The sequence below is a fragment of the Daphnia pulicaria genome, chromosome 3 (genome assembly GCF_021234035.1).
Source record: "Daphnia pulicaria isolate SC F1-1A chromosome 3, SC_F0-13Bv2, whole genome shotgun sequence".
NCBI lineage: Eukaryota > Metazoa > Arthropoda > Branchiopoda > Diplostraca > Daphniidae > Daphnia > Daphnia pulicaria.
Window position 1 is genome coordinate 11,283,652 of NC_060915.1, and position 17,834 is coordinate 11,301,485.

The 17,834-nt window shown below is 44.9% G+C and overlaps 2 protein-coding genes across 8 annotated transcripts in view; both read right to left on the reverse strand.

Annotated features, from left to right (window-relative positions):
* LOC124328724 overlaps positions 1-659 on the reverse strand; it is a 32,997-nt gene extending 32,338 nt beyond the window's left edge. The window contains exon 1 of one of the 2 annotated variants that reach the window (XM_046787546.1): positions 15-659. The gene's annotated coding sequence lies outside the window, so the exon portion shown is untranslated. Of the gene's footprint in view, positions 1-9 lie in introns of both variants that reach the window. The other variant, XM_046787548.1, reaches the window with a different exon arrangement.
* Positions 660-3,671: 3,012 nt separating this feature from the next.
* The window catches only part of LOC124328703 (solute carrier family 12 member 7-like), a 39,599-nt gene continuing 25,436 nt past the window's right edge, over positions 3,672-17,834 (reverse strand). For 5 of the 6 annotated variants that reach the window (XM_046787511.1, XM_046787515.1, XM_046787509.1 and 2 more), the window contains 18 exons: positions 15,049-15,134; positions 14,408-14,668; positions 13,527-13,712; positions 13,197-13,432; positions 9,781-10,016; positions 9,529-9,690; positions 9,288-9,444; positions 7,745-7,977; positions 7,448-7,607; positions 7,257-7,376; positions 6,908-7,137; positions 6,676-6,808; positions 6,391-6,583; positions 6,048-6,263; positions 5,806-5,919; positions 5,594-5,605; positions 5,022-5,475; positions 3,672-4,919 (listed from right to left, as the gene is read on the reverse strand). In XM_046787511.1, coding sequence (XP_046643467.1) covers positions 4,828-4,919; positions 5,022-5,475; positions 5,594-5,605; positions 5,806-5,919; positions 6,048-6,263; positions 6,391-6,583; positions 6,676-6,808; positions 6,908-7,137; positions 7,257-7,376; positions 7,448-7,607; positions 7,745-7,977; positions 9,288-9,444; positions 9,529-9,690; positions 9,781-10,016; positions 13,197-13,432; positions 13,527-13,712; positions 14,408-14,668; positions 15,049-15,134 — 3,281 coding nt within the window. In that variant the 3' untranslated portion in view covers positions 3,672-4,827. The remainder of the gene's footprint in view (positions 4,920-5,021; positions 5,476-5,593; positions 5,606-5,805; positions 5,920-6,047; positions 6,264-6,390; positions 6,584-6,675; positions 6,809-6,907; positions 7,138-7,256; positions 7,377-7,447; positions 7,608-7,744; positions 7,978-9,287; positions 9,445-9,528; positions 9,691-9,780; positions 10,017-13,196; positions 13,433-13,526; positions 13,713-14,407; positions 14,669-15,048; positions 15,135-17,834) is intronic. The other variant, XM_046787510.1, reaches the window with a different exon arrangement.

A 17,834-nucleotide genomic window follows, 5' to 3' on the forward strand; every position in this document is an offset into this window, starting at 1 on the left:
CTGGCTTACCTTACCTTTGCTGGCCTCTTGCAGATGGAAAATTGGCACATGGATAATGTTTGGCCATCGTGATCGCCCTGGCACCTGAAATCTTGAATTGTCCAGCATGACACCTGATGAAACTCCATGCTTTAGGTCTCCAACAGTTCATTTGTGTGGTATTTGATACACTGGGATTTGTCAGAAAAGTTATTCGATTTTCTTCGATCTGGCTCGTTGAAGCCGTAAATACTAGATGGAAAAAGTAGGCAAGCACCAAACAAACGGCACAATGCGAACGATGGGTGAGATGTTTTCCGGTACAGCTCAAACTTTAAACTACTTCACACCACGTCACTGGGGAGATTTAACCGAAACTTAACGTCGATTCAAAGAAAAACCGTCAGGTGGCACTTACTCACGTGTTAATAGAATGGATAAGGCGGGAAATACATTTCAACGCGAGAGAAGAGATATTTGCAGAGATTTGCAATGCAGAACGCGGATTTTCTCGCCTCCCTAGTAGACGGTAGTGTGAATGGCCAAGTTCTCGGGCTGATGAAACTGTTGACCAGCAGTTGTTGTGGGAAATGATAGTGCTTGCATTTCTCTGCTTCGATAGTTCTTTCTTGCTTGACTGATTACTTCGCTCTCCAGTCATAGTTGCCTTCGATCCAACGGAGCATTTGATGCAATTTCGTTTGCATCCAGTTACAGTAAAGAAGGCTTAAACATCCGGAGAATTCACACGACAAGCTTTCAAACTAAGAAATAAAATAAAAAGATGAGGATTGACGATCGAGTCCAAAAAGCGAGGCTCGATTTAAAATAAATTTTAAATCTCATATTGTGCCAATTATATGAAATCGACAAACATTAAACGAAATTCTACAGCTACACTTCTTTATTAGACTAAAGACCATATAATGCTAGAATAATGAAACTAAACATCCCTTAAGCAGACAACCAGCTTGTTGATGCACGATTCCAGTCACGGTCTCATTCAATTCGACAAAATTGATAGACACGCGAGGAACAAGTTCTTTTCCATTTGTTATCTGGGGCATGAGGGCAATCAGAAGAATAAAGATAATAAAATTGGCATGCAAGTGGCATTCTTCGCCGATTGCCAGCGCTATGCTGTGTATAATATACCTACCGACAGTCTAGTCCAGTCACGTAGAAGTCTGATGAAGCATACGAAGACTAATGAATATCTAGACAATTATTTCCAACTATTAATTCAGACATTAATATAGCGTTATTCAACATTTAAAAAATGAGTTTAGATACTATGTTCGCAATGCACAAATTGTAAAATTATAATACATTTTGATTTCCTTTGGTTTTAGGCTCACATGATGCGTCGCACTAGTTCAACCCAAATTTGTCTGAAATCAATGTCACGAATCACGCAACCAAGCGGGAGTTGATTCTGCCCCCTTTGTTATTTCATGCGTTACCCAGATGGCTCGGGATACGCCACATTTTGGCATTTGACATTGACGTAGTTGCACGCACACTGTTTTATGTATCGAGGTAATTCGTTACTGCTAGTAAAATGGGCGTTTTACCATTTAGATTGTTGGTCAAGTCGCCTTGCCGCGCTATACACGCATCGATCGCCTCGGCCGTCCGTCGGAAAACCAAACACGACGGCCGTTGATAATATTTATGGTGACCGTCATTCGGCGTATAGTATACGCTTTTTTAGTGGCACAAAAAGCATCATAAGGTCCTACGATGCCGGTCTGCTGCTGTTGTGGACTGAGCCTGGGCGTTACCCAAACACAAGCGGTAAGGCGGGCCAACACACGGAACATATCGTCTTTATTGTCCGTTATTAGTTATTGACAATCAAATCGGCCGCCGCTGCTGCTGTCACTCGATCGCGTGTATAACTCCTCCGCATCAACTCGATTGTCTATGATTTTTTCTGGAAGAGGCAAACGAGGTCCGAGAGCCGCGCATCCAATATAGGCAAATGGAATCAAACGGGAATGGCAATGACGCTTGGAAGAAAATATCTTTGTTCTGAAATGTGCAGATGCCATATACGTTGATGCGTAGCTATCAATGCTGCAGGATTTACATCGATCTCGGATCCGGAAGCGCTATCGCCCCCAAAAGTTATTATATTCCCTTTCTGCAAGGTAGCAGCTTATTGCTTAGAGGAAATATGTGGGGAGGTCACAAGCGAGCGACGCAGCTATTCATTTCGCATATCTCCAAACCTTTTGATGTGTATTTTTTTCTTTTTTATAGCTAGTATATATGGAATACCGACTGCCTAAACCGCATTCAGACCATCAAAGATATGTCAAAGTTTCCGTCTTTGCTTGTCAAATAAAAAAACATACCAAGTTCTTATTGGCATACTATACCTGAGCCGCTGCCGCTGTCGACGTCGGAAATCATTCGTGCACCGGGCTAACTAATGTTTTTGATGTGCATTGTGGTGCATCCAACAATGGTGATGCCATCCGTTTGCTCCAAAGGACGTCCCGGAAGTGCATGGTAATCCGAAAAATTTCCGTGCACGCCGTCGGCCCCAGCTATCCATCTTGTTTTTTTTATCTATTTTTTATGGCTACCTATTTTTGTGACAAAGAAAGAATAAAAAACTGACGTTTTCAGCAATTGCATCAAGCTGCGCCGCGGCTTCCGCATTGTGCTCTGTACGTACAGCAATCCGCTTGCGGACGACGGACAAGAAAAGAAAGCGGATCCCGTTTGCCATCGAATATATCAAACTAATAGCACAGCCTTCGCAACCCAGTGTATAGACTTGAAGGGCGAAGCGATTTCTCGACTTGACTCATCTCGTTCCGAGGCATGTATAACCTTGATTCGAGTTGTTATAATAATGTCAATTTTGTAACAGAGAAAAGCTGGTGGTGATGCAGCGGAGAAACCCAGGCAATCCAATGCGCTCATCTTGACGCATAGGAAATGAAATCACATGAACTCTCTGCCAAGATTGACACGTTAAACAGTTTACCGGTCATGTCTTTTTTCTTCATATCAGATGAAAGACATGGGTGCTGCTCCCATGGTTCCTTGGTGCACGGAGCTGTTAGCTAGGAAACGATATAAATGTGTTGCAGAGAACGCAGTGACTCGACACAATTTCTGTGGGTTATAGGGATAGGGTCTACTTACTGATAGCTTCTTTTCTTTGACTACAGGCTACACTCCTTTTATCGTCGTTTGGTTTTGACATCCTAAAATTAAAATGATAATTTTTGATGATTTTTTTTTTACATTGTATTAATTAAATCATCCTACAGAATGTCTGAAATAGTGAATGGTTGTTTTACTTCTTCCTTATAAAAAAAAAATTATCAATCGCGACATGGCAAGAGAAAGGAAGATATGAAAAAAAAAATTTATCAAATGGAATCAGGTGTTAGGATTTGACGATGAGGGAGGGACCTCCACTCCTTGAATTGGCAATGAAGGTGGGAAGTAAGATATTAAGAATAAACACACATAATTGACGACATCTGACCAAAGAGAGAAGGAAAGATAAAAAAATGGCCGGGGGGAGTGAATGTTTTTTGTTTGTACATGACTACAGTATATGTGTGTGATGGGGGAGGGATAATGGTGAGTATTCTTTTTCGGAAAGAAAACAACGATTCTAGTCGTGTGAACACAGCCGTTAATTAATAATTCCTTTTTTTGGGGGGGGGTTTTGAATATTTAGTGGCAATTTCCTAGCATACTGACGAATGAATACGTTGTTAACTTCCACCGCTGGACCCCAATCGCAAAGCGATGGATCGTGCAAGAGCGGTAGGAATCAATCAAATAACAACTCGTCTTATCGCAAGTCAATTTCATCTTTATCTACTCCACTACTTTATTAGTATTTAGAGAACAATGAAGAGAACAATGCTACAGTATTTTTCTTTTCTTGCCCACGGCAGGTCTAAGTCTGGTTGTGATGGCTACGCCCGTTCACGCTACCAACATCTCTCGAGCAAAACGATTGTCCAATCGAACAGTTTCATGACACATTCATCGGGGGGGGGGGGGGGTTAAATTTTATCGACACGCAATGCTTTTTGCCTAAATTCTGAAACATTTCCGTTTGTTTGTTTGTCGGAGAAAAACGTCGAATAAAATCATTCGATTCCATATTTTCACCTTCCTATTGCCCTTATCGCCGAAACTAACAAAGTTTTCCATATGAAAAATTAAAAGGGGGATCGACAAGAATTCCCCTTTTCACTCAGTGAATCGATTTTTTCACGAAGAAAGCAAGAAAAAAACCTTTCATAACAACAGACCGCTGATCAGTGATCGGCAATCTTACTAACGGTGTAAAGAGTTAATGACCCCTATATGTCGATGTAAAAAAGAAAACAAATGGTTCACCGTAACAAATACCGGTGTAGAAAAAAGCAACCATTGTCCAAGACTCCCAAACCCTTTCCCAAATGACCCTTAAATGCGCTGCTGGCAAATCAATAGGTAACCGGATAAATAGAAGAAAGATCATTAAAAAAGAGGAGACGCCACACACCGCATTCACTCAAACACACCAAAAAATTGGATGAATAAATAAATAGTGAACTCGACGAAGAAAAACCAAACTATATGGAACGCAAAGGATGTTGTAACCGTCAAAGGAAAAATGGCAAAGCCGAGCGCAAAATTCGCCGGACAATTATGGGAATTGGAGGGGGGTGAAGATGGGGCGCATGAGTAAGCGTCATGTCAAAGTGCACTCATTCGACGCATTTGTATCTAGAGAACTTTTGATTCAGTTCTTTTTTTTTTCTTTTTTGTCTAGCACTCGACGCTTTGTGGTGGAGTACGCTCTCCTCGATGGTTTCGATTCTAAGAATAGATGGTGACGACTTCTCGTCCGCAACCTTTTACCATGAGGACTCGGTCCAGACCCTCCGTTAAAACCTCTAAAAACTCCATGTCTGCATGAAAGAGAAAAACGAGAAAAGAAAAAAGAAACGTCAATGAGATAATTGTACAGTGCACAATGTCGAGTGCACAAAAAAATGATGACTTGGACTTACAGTTAGACCCTCCTCCCAGGCGGGTTTGTTTCGGCGGCGATGGCAAATTGAGCACGACCAATTTGGCGTCGTGCGACCGCTGGACAATGACCTCATTGAGCTTGACGGCTGTGTGCATCCGTCGGACGTTTTCGACATCCGGCTCCTGTAGAGTTTCCTTATTGCTCTTGGTGGGCGCCGGAGTCGGGCATGGCTGGTCGACCCGCTCGGAAGACGTTGGACTCGCCGGCGGAGCGTCGACTGAAACGGTTGGAATAACCATTGAGCTCTTCTGGATGGAATTCTCAGCCGCTGGCAAAGCTTCAGCGGAGGGAGTGACTGCAGCCGCAGCGGCAGGTTCCGTCGGCTGTTCCACTTTGACTTCCTTCAAACCATCCGCCTCGGTCGGATGACCGGCTTCATCCTGGAAGCGCACCTTGACGTTGTGTCGGTGCTGGTCGACGACGGCTTGGACCTGAGCAAATAAATTTCAGTGAGTTTCCAATGCTTCAACCAGTTGTTGGGGAAATTCTTTGACATCACATTAGGGAGGAAATAACAATTTGGAATGAAATAATCCAGATTGAACTTACCTCACCGACCTCCTTTGAGAAGGAGAGGGCAAACATTTCAGAGAAATAGTCAAGAGAAGATTGTTTGTTAGGAAAGCAGACAGAGTACACTAAATAATGTTATGGCGAAAGGAGTTTTTTCTTCGCTAACTCTACGGCCTTTTTCAAACACAATCCAAGAGATCGAACACTACTGGCTAGAAAAAAAAACGTCCATTTTTATTCCAACTCACCGCACTCACGCCAGATGGATCTCGCTTGTTGAGTTGCATCTCTTTCAACATTTGATTGCGCTGCTCCATCACCAGAGTCCGTTCGTAAGTATAAGCCGAAATGTCGCTATCCATCTGACAGGGGGAAGCAAACGAGACAAATAATCAATGTGTGCGTCACCCGCGGATGCGGAAGGTCACCTCCAACCGCCCGGGAGTGCTTTGAATAATATGGTCGGGGGGAGCCGTATAGCACAACTTACCATTTCTACGACTTCGACCTCGGCATCAATACGTAAATTGTAGAGGGAAGTCTTGAGATCTTTTTTCATCTGAATGGAATTGTCCTCGAGCTGAGCAACGGTGAACAGACGCATCTTGCAATGGCGCCAAGTGCGGTGCTGGCGCAGCAGGAAGGGCAGCAGCATCAGCAGGCCGCCGTCGTGAACAACCCACCAGACGTCGATATGGCCGTAGATCTGCACGACCGGAGAAATTCCCAATCGGGCGATTATTTTCAATTCGATGATGACGTGCAATTGAATTGTCAATATGGAAAGTAAATAGGATTAGAGGCGCCGGGGGGTGATTGGAAATGATGTGCACCTTCTCGGTGGAATCGGGGAAAGATGAGATTCCTTTGGGCACAATCAGCGCCATCTTGTTGGCCGCTGCGGTGTGAATGGCATCGACAAAGACGCGCCACGATCGATCCTCCTCTATCGACTGGCGCCAACCGTTTGGCCATCCAAAGATAACCGTGTTGGGTTTCAATCCACCCAAACCGGTCGACTGGATCCTGTAAATTTCCCCCAAAATAAATTGACAATTCGTTGATATCGATCGCCTCTAGACTCATGAATATTGTACGCGCGCCGATGAGAGACTTACAGATGGACAATGCCTTGGCCGACATCCTTGGCAACCAGCACGTTAGCAAAGCCCTTGACCTTTTCGTCATCCATAGCTTTGCGCAAGTTCTGTCTGGCCGTGGTCGCTTCGTCGGTGCACATGGCGATGTCACCTATAAACGTGTGTCAAGGGTGGATGTGCGGAGATTAATAGCAGATGGACTACACGGAACTCTTTTCAAAAATAGATCAAGTCTACAGGTGATTTATACCTTGGAGGATAGACGAGGCGACGGCCAATCCCTTGCCAGCTTTCAACTGGGAGGCGAGAGCCAACAGTTTGCGCTGTTTGGGTGCGAGGTAGGCATTCATTTTGCATAGGGTCAGGATCTGTGGACGCCAATTTTTGATGTGGGGCGGTCCCTCCTCCAGCCGGAGTAAACTGAATCGGGCTGCACTCAAAGCCAGGCCACTTATTCCGTCTCCCCACTCCTTCTCGGCTCTGTTCATCAATGATGCGAAACGACATTAAGCATTTCAAAGGCGAGCCAGAGCGTCAGCAGCAATGGCCATGGCCACCGGCGCATCCATTCAAGTCGAGTATTTGCATTCCATATTTACCCGCGATATTCAATGTACTTGTAGATGATGGTGGCCAGAGCGATGGCAATCAGAGCATAGAGCCAACTAGACATGAACATGACGGCGACGCAGAGCGAAGCTCCGATGAAAGACAGCGACCTGAAAATGGAAAATGAAAAAGCGTGGCTCGAATCAAAGAAATTCTTCATTCTGCCTGTCTTGTTATTTACCAGTGGTAGTATTTGAATCGCGGCCTCCAGTTGGGCGTCCTTAACAGTGTCTGAAGGGCACAGGCGAGATTGATGAATCCGTAGAGCATCAAAAAGAACATGGAGAGCAGCGGAGCCAGAACATCGATGTTGCCCAATAGAACTCCGAATTGACAAATGGCTAGTATTCCGAAACCAAGTGAAAAAGAATTCTCGTTAGTACTTAGTAGTCCAAGTTCTCTTTGATCATTTCAAAAATCAATGGGAATGTTTAAAGGAAAAAAAGGTGCTGTTTTTTCAATCATGATTTGTTTTTACCGAGAGTCAGCAAGAGGGCGCGAGTGGGTTCGCCGGAAGCCGACAGAGTCGAAAAAGGGTTCAGCATGGGCACCAAATTGTCTTTGGAGATGGCGTAGAGGAGCCGAGGAGCCGAGATGAGACTCTGCAGGCCGGCACCAGTTGTGGCCATGAAACTTCCAATCAGAATGACCCATTCGTTGGGCCAAGACAAATTAGCAACGACCAAGCTGCCACCAATGCTCTGTCCAAACCTGTACAACAATAACATAAAAAAAAAAAAAAAAAAAAAAAAATTAAATAAGGGCGTTAATCATCAGTATTGAATAAGATTGTCAAATCCGTTCGACTATTGATCAGTTGGCGATGACTCGGGCAAGGAATCAATGGCCGATATTTAGTCATCGATTACTTTCGGCAGCGACATTGATTGCAAATGGTGTCGTGATTTGTTACCCCAAAGGGAAATCCGAGCTCCACCACTGTAGTCAACTGCTTATCCGGTTCTTTAGAGGGTATGGCAGGAAAACAACTTCCCTCCCACTTTCTTGCTGGTGATTTATTGCACCGGGGGTTTTTCTTTTTAGACTAACCGATCGGCCCGGGTTGGGAACCGCGGGTTAAGTATCGATTACGCTTGACGTGCCAGCCCCTCAATATTTTATCCTTTTTCCTTCATTCAAAAGTTATTCGCTACAAGTCTGGAACCATCTTTTCTTTTTCTTCTTTTCTCCTGCAGCTAGACCCAAAAAAACAGCCGGCCATGCAAAACCAAACTGCTGTAGCTTTGATTAAACCCGGAAATCTCATCAGCCGTCACTTCCAGATTTGGCTGGCTCCTGATTAGCACTTCATTTAGGGTATGTAGCAAATCTCAAACGAGCTTCCGAGCTCAACCGATTTCATTCCGCATGAACTCGCGTCGTTCGTGTCTCTGTTCCTCCTCGCTCTCCCGTCGATCGGGTTTTGATGATTCGACATGCTTCTTTCCTTTCCTTTTTTTTTTTTTTTAAAATCCCGAGCACGTTTTGAGGATGCAGCAGCAGTTACTTCACCTCGCCAGCGAGACAATTTAACACATCAAAGCCGGTTAACTGTATACAGCCTCTACAACTCCCCCCTTTTGGCTTTCATGAGCTCCGATTATTATTCCGGTCTGTCGGCTATGACCTCGCCCCCATCTGTGCAATGCATTGGTTCCATCAAATGAAGTATAGTAGTACAGCGTCGTACAATTTTTTGTCAACATTTTCCCTCTCTCGACCGAGGTCCCATCCCCGTTTCAATTGGACAAGACGACACATTATGCAGCAGTCAATAAGAGTAAAGCGAATTGGGGAACATCCACCAGCTGCATGCGATAATTCAATTCCTGCTGACTGTGCAGCGGACGGGCTTTCGGTGGAAACTGGAAACGCATACCACCGGTTATTGATAGCGCCGCATGGGGAGTAGGAGCGTATAAAAGGCCGGCCCTCTTTGATATTTACGCCCAGAAACTTGGAATAAAAAAGGGCCTCTCCGGTATAGCGGCTGGACTATATTTCTCCTGATTACGACGTACTTGTCTCTCATGATGAGGTTGTCAAACGTCGAACCGAATAAGAAGACGGCGCTGATGTAGACGACGCTGGTGGTCAGAATGGCGCTGATGGTTCCGATGGGGATGGATCGCTGGGCATCGGCCAAATCTCCCGAGCGGTTGCAGCCGGCCATGATACCTAACCGATAAAAATCCATTACGTATTGTTTGGCTTCGTAATGGATATTTCATTTGGGCATATTATTTCTCTTTTATTATGTACCAGTCACGCTGGGGAAGAAGATGCCGACCAATAAGGTGAAGCTCGTCGAAATATCAGCCATCACCTGGTTGTAAGGCGGCTGATCCAGAGTCTCGACGTCGACGGCATTCATGGTCTTGCCCACTACTTGGCCGCTACCTAAATGCCAGGCTCCCAAGTTTTCTGCGGGAAGCAAACGAGAAAAGCAAACATCAATCAGAATCGACGTCAGCATTACGGCGGATCTCAAAAAGTTTTTATTTTTTACGGTACCCATGAAAACTCCGCTGGCCAATCCGTGGATGCCCGGGACGAGCGAGGTGTTGTGCGAAAGGAAGTAAGGATCGCATTTGACCGCTCTGCTGGTCAAATTGGCACCGATGTTGGAGACTCCTTCCACGATCTCGTCTGTGTACTTGCAATACAAATTCCACAAAGCCGATCCTTCCTCTTTGGTGCAATTTCCCGAATTTTCTTGCGAGAGCAGTCGATTACCCAGCAAACACATCCTGTAAAAAATAAAATAAATCAAAGAATGAAAGAATGAGAAAACGAGATGAAAAAACTGTATTTGATCGATTGCGTTCATTCCGCCAACTGTCATTTGGCGTTATATATAGCCTGTGCTTTATACTTCGACAGCATTTGCATAAATGGTTGTTCAAATAATAACGCAGAGATTTATGGAGGGGGGTTGAATCTTATCGCACAAGGATTATGGCGCCCGTGTAAGTAGACTGTTGGGAAGATTTACAATGCAGAAGGGGCCACAACATTGCTTTATTGAGTTAGAATTCAAATGCATGTTTGCCCAGCAGCAACACACACACACACACTCAGCGTCGAGGAGAACGTGCAAGGAGCCTGTTGGTTCCGCACTATCCGGGGCAATCCACAAAATTGGGAGTAGCGAGAAAGCGTATATCTAGACTAGGGGCAATGGGCGTGTGCATGGCTAAACAAGACAAATGGTTCTCTCTTGCGCGGATGGGCGCTGTATACACACAGAGCAACTCCGACGGGATCTCTTTTCTAGCCATTACGACAGGCTAAAATGATTCGCGGCGAAATACATGAAGTCGTCGGGTTGCATCGAATTACCGTAGCAACGTCAGCGACACAAGTGCCGCCACCCCAGCCGCCGCCACAACCGAATGCCGGAACAACTGGGTCGTATCAATATGAATACCGAAAAGATATGATGACTCGCCTAGATCGCAATGGGGCGGAGGCAAGGAGTTTGGGAAAGGAATGGATGGTGGGCAATGTCGGAGCGTAAATACATTATACCCAACAACTACTATACTACACTACTGCATATATCCTCACATCCGACTCCGACGTGTAATCTATTCTTTTCATCTTCCGCTCCCATATTCTTTTGGCATTTGGCATTTGAATTTATTTTTCCTTTTTTTCTTGTTTGGCTCTTTCCACCGTAGGAAAAAAGGAAAAAGGAAAAAAGACTAACAGTGCGAGTGGGGGGATTTATCGACCCAGCCCGGGATCATATGCTGCTGCCCTGTGTGTGTGTGTGTACGTAGCGCGTACAGTGAAAGAGATAGCTAGCCGGTCGTCGGAACAATTCTTTCGACGAGAGTTTTCATCATCCGCGCTGAGCCTCTCTGCTGGAAAGACACGGAATGATGGAAGAGAAGAAAGAAGAGTAATACGAAAAGAAAAAGAAATAAAGAAAGGAAAAGAGGACGCTTCCGTTCATTTCCCGCTGTCCGTAAAGCGGTCCCAAGTGCTGCCGATCTGCACAACTACTACTGTGTATCTTCCACCGACATCAGGAAACCCACAGTTTATTCTCTCGGCAAACGAGGCTGCACAGCAGCAGCGTCTTCTATACACGTACATGTAGCCAATGATGTTCTATCTTCGTACGCCGGGCTTATATTACCTTTAAGTGGATAAAGGCAAGATGAAACCAATTCTTTTTTTTCTTTTCTTAGCAGCAGACAATTCACTCGAGGGAGAAAAGAAGAGAACTGCAAAGTGGGAATAGCCCGAGCTGCGGAATTCCATATGGGAAGGCAGGAAAAAACTTCTTTCTGTTGGCCATCACGTCCACGTCCAAACAGCCGAAGACGACACGAATCGTCACCACCAGAATTCTAATCAGCCTGTCCTCGTCTTCTGCCTCTATACCCTGGGCTCCCAGGGCGCGATGCCCCGGATCAAAAGAATAACACAAACAATAGAAGAAGAAGAAGAAGAAGAAGAAAAAAAATGCCATCGAGCGCCGCTCTCTTTCTTCTTCTTTTTTCTTAATAAAAAAGGAGAATCAAGTGCCGACACTGCTCCTTGTTTTCCTTTCCCACCCACATTCCTTTTGGTTGTACAGAAAGTCGGGAATTTTGACAGCAACTAGACCCCGACAATGGACCGAATGCGGTAGAAGAAAATGAAATTACATTTGCCATCGAACAACAGCCAAATGCTGAATGGTAATAGCTAACGGCGAGTATACTGAAACTGCAAGGGCGGTGCATTGTGCAATAACGCAAAGTTCTGCATCACAAATATCCACGTTTTCACCTCTAGTACTATATCTATGTCTATACATTTCCAACTGGGAGGTTAGAGTAGTAAGAGAAAGTATCGCAAACTTTTTTGGCTAATTAAAAAACTTTCGGCACCCACGCCGAGATGTCTGTCTGTGTGTGTGTGTTCAGCACTTTGAAACTTTTCGTCTATTCTCGTATTAGTCCCTCACGTTGCTGGAAGGGAACAAGAAAAGGGACGGTTCTGCTTCAATCCTCGACTTTATTCCCCGTTTCCTCAATACGTTTTCTCATTTCCCCCACGGCTTTTTTTTCACCAATTGCCATCAAAAGTATCTTATAGGAGACGGCCAGCGCGCGCGGAGCTCATCCTCTTTTCTGTGGGATCCAACAAAATGGACCTGAACTTTCTATTTTGTTTTTATTATTTCGGCGAACTAGCCTCATTTCGGCGGATCTTTAATTTTCCATTTTCCTCGCTGATGCGGGACGAAAATCAATACCCCCCAAGTTTCGATCCCATAAACAAAGTAAAAACCATCATCTATTCAGACTCATCTTTTAAATGGCTTTTTTTTTTTACAGACCACAGTCGTCGAGGCTTTTGTGACAAAGTTGGACGGGAAATTCATCTTCTTTTTCCTTTTCTTTTTTTTTGAAAATATTCTTTCATCAAAATCCAAATGGCCAACGACCATCAATGGATTCACTTTTTTATCAGAAGAAGAATAAAAAATGGGAGAGACTGCTGGTTTCCTGCCATTTCCTTTTCGATCCTTTCTTTCCTTTTGGGCGCGACGGGCAGGCTTGCGTGCTCTTTTCTACCCTTGCGACAATATAGTGTCCGCGTGTGCTGGCCCAAAGCGACAACATGATATATATTCAACACATTTACGGACGCCTGCAGACAGGATCGACTGTGTGCCGAGCAGGACAATAGAGCGCACAAGAGTGAAGAATGATCCTTCTCTTTTTTTATTTTTCCCCGAACCAATCTGTTTCGGTTGTCAGACTCTTGGACTCGTCTGAGATGGCCAAAGACTCGAGCCGGGCAAAATAAAAAAGAAACGGGACCCGGAAAAAGAGACACAGAGAACGTAGCCACAAGAATAGAATAGAGACGGAAAGAGAAAGGATCCTAGAAGGAAGGAGCCAAGTGTGTGGTGAAAGAGAACTTACCACAGCTTATCAGAACCGTTCCAGTTGAGTCCGATGCCGACGTAGATGGATATGATGGAGAGGATGACGCATAGCAGGACCAGCGGGGCCGCCTTGCTGACGGGTTTGACGCCGATGAACACCACAATGCCCATGATAAATAACAAGGCCGTGCCGTAGACCCGTAAATTGTTGTAGAGGACTTCCGGGTCCTTGGCCGGATCACCAAACAAAGCGATTTGAGGCGCAATGTAATTCTAGACAAAAATCACAAGTGTAGTGAAGAAGATGTTGGAAAAATAATTGGATGGTAACAACTTTTTTACTATTTGGGCTATGTATATTACTCACCACCAGGATTTCGATGCCGCCGACGACGTACATCGAAGCGGCAAAAGTGGTTCCGATGTAGAACAGGAGGCCTATGGCGCCGCCGAATTCGGGACCTAAATTACGGGAGATCATGAAATAGGGACCCCCCGCCGGCACGACGCCGTTCGTTGCTATAGCACTCATGCTAATGGCTGTCAACATGGTCTGCCGGTGCCAACAACCGGGAGGAGGCAAACAAAGCAAACGCGCCAGTCGTCATCATCCGAATGGCACCCACCACCAGCAGCAGCAGGATCGGCACCAGCCACAACAAAAAAAACCATCCAGCGGAGGCGAGTGAAGAATGAGATTGGGAGAAAAGGGGAAAAGGAGAGAAAAGGAGACAAGTAAAGTGCAAAAGAGAAAAATAGAAAAATAAAACATCAAATCCCATTCGAGTAAGAGGTTCGTTTCTCTCTCCCATACACACACATACACACACAAAAGATCCCACGCGATCTTTTTCGAGAGCCGTGAAGTGAGGACTTCATCTTTAACTCTCGTATTCTCTCCCATCTTATTCGACATTGATTTGGCTCAGCTTCTACTCTGATTTGTTTTCAAATACGACTCCCACCCAGAAAATCAATCGAAACCCCCTCTCAAACCCTTTTTGTGTCTAATGTTTCTTTCGACTCCTCGTTCGACTCGTGACTTGGATTCTTTCCATTGGATCGCTTCCAAAAAACATGCCGGACACAATAACACACAAAAAAGAATAACCGACCGATCCCCCCATCGCGGTGCAAATGAAGTGAAATCGATGTACAACATTGATTTCACGTTTGGAGGGGGGAGGCTCTTGTTGTGATTGAAATTTTTTGGCCAGGATTCTTTTTTTGGCAAGGCGGGTCACTTACGCAGGTGCAGCACATGGTGACGAGGCAAAATCCCTGGACGATGCCGGCCGTGCCAATGATCCACGTCAGACGGATGAAGAGGATGACGCCGAAAATGTTCTGCATGCACGGGAAATAGACGCCGGCCAGGGTGCCGAGCTTGGGCGAGCTCTTGGCCTTGTCGGGCGCATCCGGATCCGTTGGCGCCTGGACAGTGGCACTGTAGTTGGCCAGCGAGCTGACCAGCGTAGCCACTCGCGGGCGACCTTCCTCGCTCTCCTCCTAAAACATCGGCGGCCGAGATGAAAACGATAAAATGAATACAAATAAAAACAAGTAGACAGATAAATACATTTATCAGAGATAGAGAGAATGCAATCAGATTAAAGCAAAGCCAGTGTAGTAGCTTCCTCGCCACTCACTCGCTTGTCAGCAGTTGGCCGAATTGATTTCGTTGGCCCATTTGTCTTGTTTCTTTTTTCTCTCTCTCCTTTTATTTATTTATACTTGATGCAACTATCATTTTCCTTTTTTTTTTGAACGCTAGATGCATTGTCCGATTTGCTATAGTCGCTAGTGCGGAACAGTCGACAGAACCGATAACCCCCTTTGAATCGAATGGATAGCGAAAAATAGCCGAGAAAATTTATGGTTTTACTTACATGATAGAGATAGAGATTGCGCTCGTAGCCGCTCAGGTCATTCTCCTTCTTGTCAGTGACAAAGGGCTGTTCCTCATGGCCGTCCCCTGTGGATGTCCAAGCGAAAAAGCAGCGATGGACCGGAAGGAAAAGGAGAAAAATAATAAAAAAATAAGGCATTTAGATTCAGTGGCCAATCTGTGTGCAGTTGTGTGCAACTCGACGCTACATATATGAAACATTCCACGCTCCACTCATTTTCCTTTCCTTTGGCCGGATTCCTCCACTAAATTGCACGGTCATCATTTTGGAGACAACCGCCGCCGGCATCGAATTTAATAAAGAGTCATCAGCGCGCATAAAAGGCAACGTATACACACCAGATTTGTCCGAGTTGCCCGGAATTTTGTCATCAGCTCACTCCACCCGCCCAAAAGACAAAAAAAAATAAGTAAACCGAGTCCAAATTGATTTCCCGGAGATTGCACTATACTGCGATATCTTGTTTCTCATCTCAACGGAACAAGGGTTGGAATTGGCCGGGCAATAAGTTGAACCAGACTACGAACATCGTAAAAACCAAGTCGCGTAGGCGTGCAAATAACTAGCCAGTAACTAGCGCTGCAAGAAGGCCGGCAGGAGGCAATAAGGCGATCATCAGATACTAGATCAAAACACATCTGTGAACATCTTCTCTCTCCGCTGCAAGATTCCTAGCTCTATTATCCTTAGCGTGGGTTTAGTTTTTTCTCTCTCTTAATTCGCTCGAATACCTTTTGAGCAACGTGCAAGAAAAAGACAATCTTTTCTTCTGTTTAATTTTCCACCACCCACCGCTCCACTGTTTCACACAGCGGTACCAGCTGACGTGCATTACAGTCATCCATCATTTTGGCACTTTCCTGGCCTCTTTTCGTTGTTGTTTGTTCTACCCATTTTTTTTTTAAACTCGCCAATTGGTTTGCTGGTCCCCGTAAGAGTTGCCCAGGAGAAAAATGGCCCCGTAGCTGCACTGCTATGGAGCCGGGAATCCCTTCACATGTTTTTCTCTCTAAACTCGAATGGAAAAATGCATCCGTGATATGTGTAACCTTGTTATTATTATACCCGTCGCTGGCATTATATGGCCGTCTCCATCCAGTGTGCATATAGGATTATGGTAATCTGTGTTTACGTCATCTGTAACTTGTCAAAAGTCCCACCCGGATTCGCCCCGGGTTTAAACATCCAACAGCCTGCCGGATGTAAACTTCCTTATTCCCCCCCCCCCCCCTATGAAGTACCGGTAAGATACTAATAGCCAATTACAGGACTCTTTTTTATTATTTTTAAAAAGAGCTGCCAGCTAGGGCAAATCAGCCGTGCAATCAATTGATACTTTTTGAAGGATAAGGAATTCAAGGGAAAATCAAGAAAAAGAAAACAATTCCGATGTTGGCGAACATCCAGCGAATTGCAATAGTCTTTCATCTGATGGCTCGTAAAGAATCCGGGCGGGTTATTCAATGCCGAAGGGGAAATAGATCGATCAACAAAGAAAATCTTATCGACATAATCGGGAGGCCAAAGACTAAAGAGCAGAGATTGGCAGAAATGGGGGGGGGAAGACTCCCGACATGGATACAGCAACTGTAGACGGACTATTATATAGGATAGTAGCAGTAGTAGTAGAGGAAGGAGAGAGATATATAGATTAGATGGGTCTAACCGGTCGTTAACCGGGAAAAAGGAACAAACAAAAATCAAAAGAAAAAAACAAAAAACAAAAAACAAAAAACAAAACATAAAAAGTTGCCGACGAGTCTGTTTCCGGGAGCGAACGCACAAAGGCGAACGTCAACACAGAACAAAAGGAAAGAGAGAGAGAGAGATCTCATTCACATAACTCCCCCCCCCCCCCCCCCAAGCATCATTAGATATGGATGCAGAAGCACAGAGAATTTGGTTTTCAATAAATGCTGAATCAAAAAGCCCCTAGCCTTCCAGACGAACCATTTTTATTTTTCAGGGCGATGACAGTCTTAGATAGTTTTGGGACCTTATTATTGATCGCTCCCGTCCTCCTCCTCCTCTCCCTCCTCCTTCGTGAAATCGGGAGAGAAAGATCAAGAGCCGAACGGGAATAAAACAAAACAAAACAATAAAAATGCGTGTTGATCAGAAAACGGGAGTCAATCAACAACAAAAGTTTTTTTTTATATTTTTCTTTGGATTTGTTTGTTATTCTCCCTCATCGTCTAGACATTTATACTCAAAGAGATGGAGCAGCAGCAGACCGAAAAAAAGATAAATGACGTCTGGTCGGCACTACACCGACTGCGATTGCTGTGCTCCCCAACCAAAAAAAAAATTCCGAAACGAGTTTGACTTTCTCTCTGCGGGCGGGAGGGAAAATGTCAACGAGTCGATTCGTTAAGGGACACACCCGGCTGACAATCTCGTTACATTCTTCCTCGTTACCCGGAGTCATCTGATGTTGACACTTGCACAAACACCAGAGCACCCAGCAGCAGCATCAGCTGGACCACGAGAGGAACAAGTTTTTCCTCTCAGACTTTTCATTTTTTTTTTCTTTTTCCCTCTTTACTCCGCGGCGGTTACGCTCTTCCGCCGGGAAAAATGTCGTGACGGTTGACATTTCCAGCTCGACAGGGCGTGTAGTTAGCGAGTCAGAGATGACAAGAGTATATCAAAAAGGAAACCCCCGAAACAGAGAAGAAGAAGACTCTTGTCATCTGCACTTTTCTCTCTCACGATTTCCTTGAAATAGATATGTTATATAAGGAATAAAGGGTAAAAGGAGATTG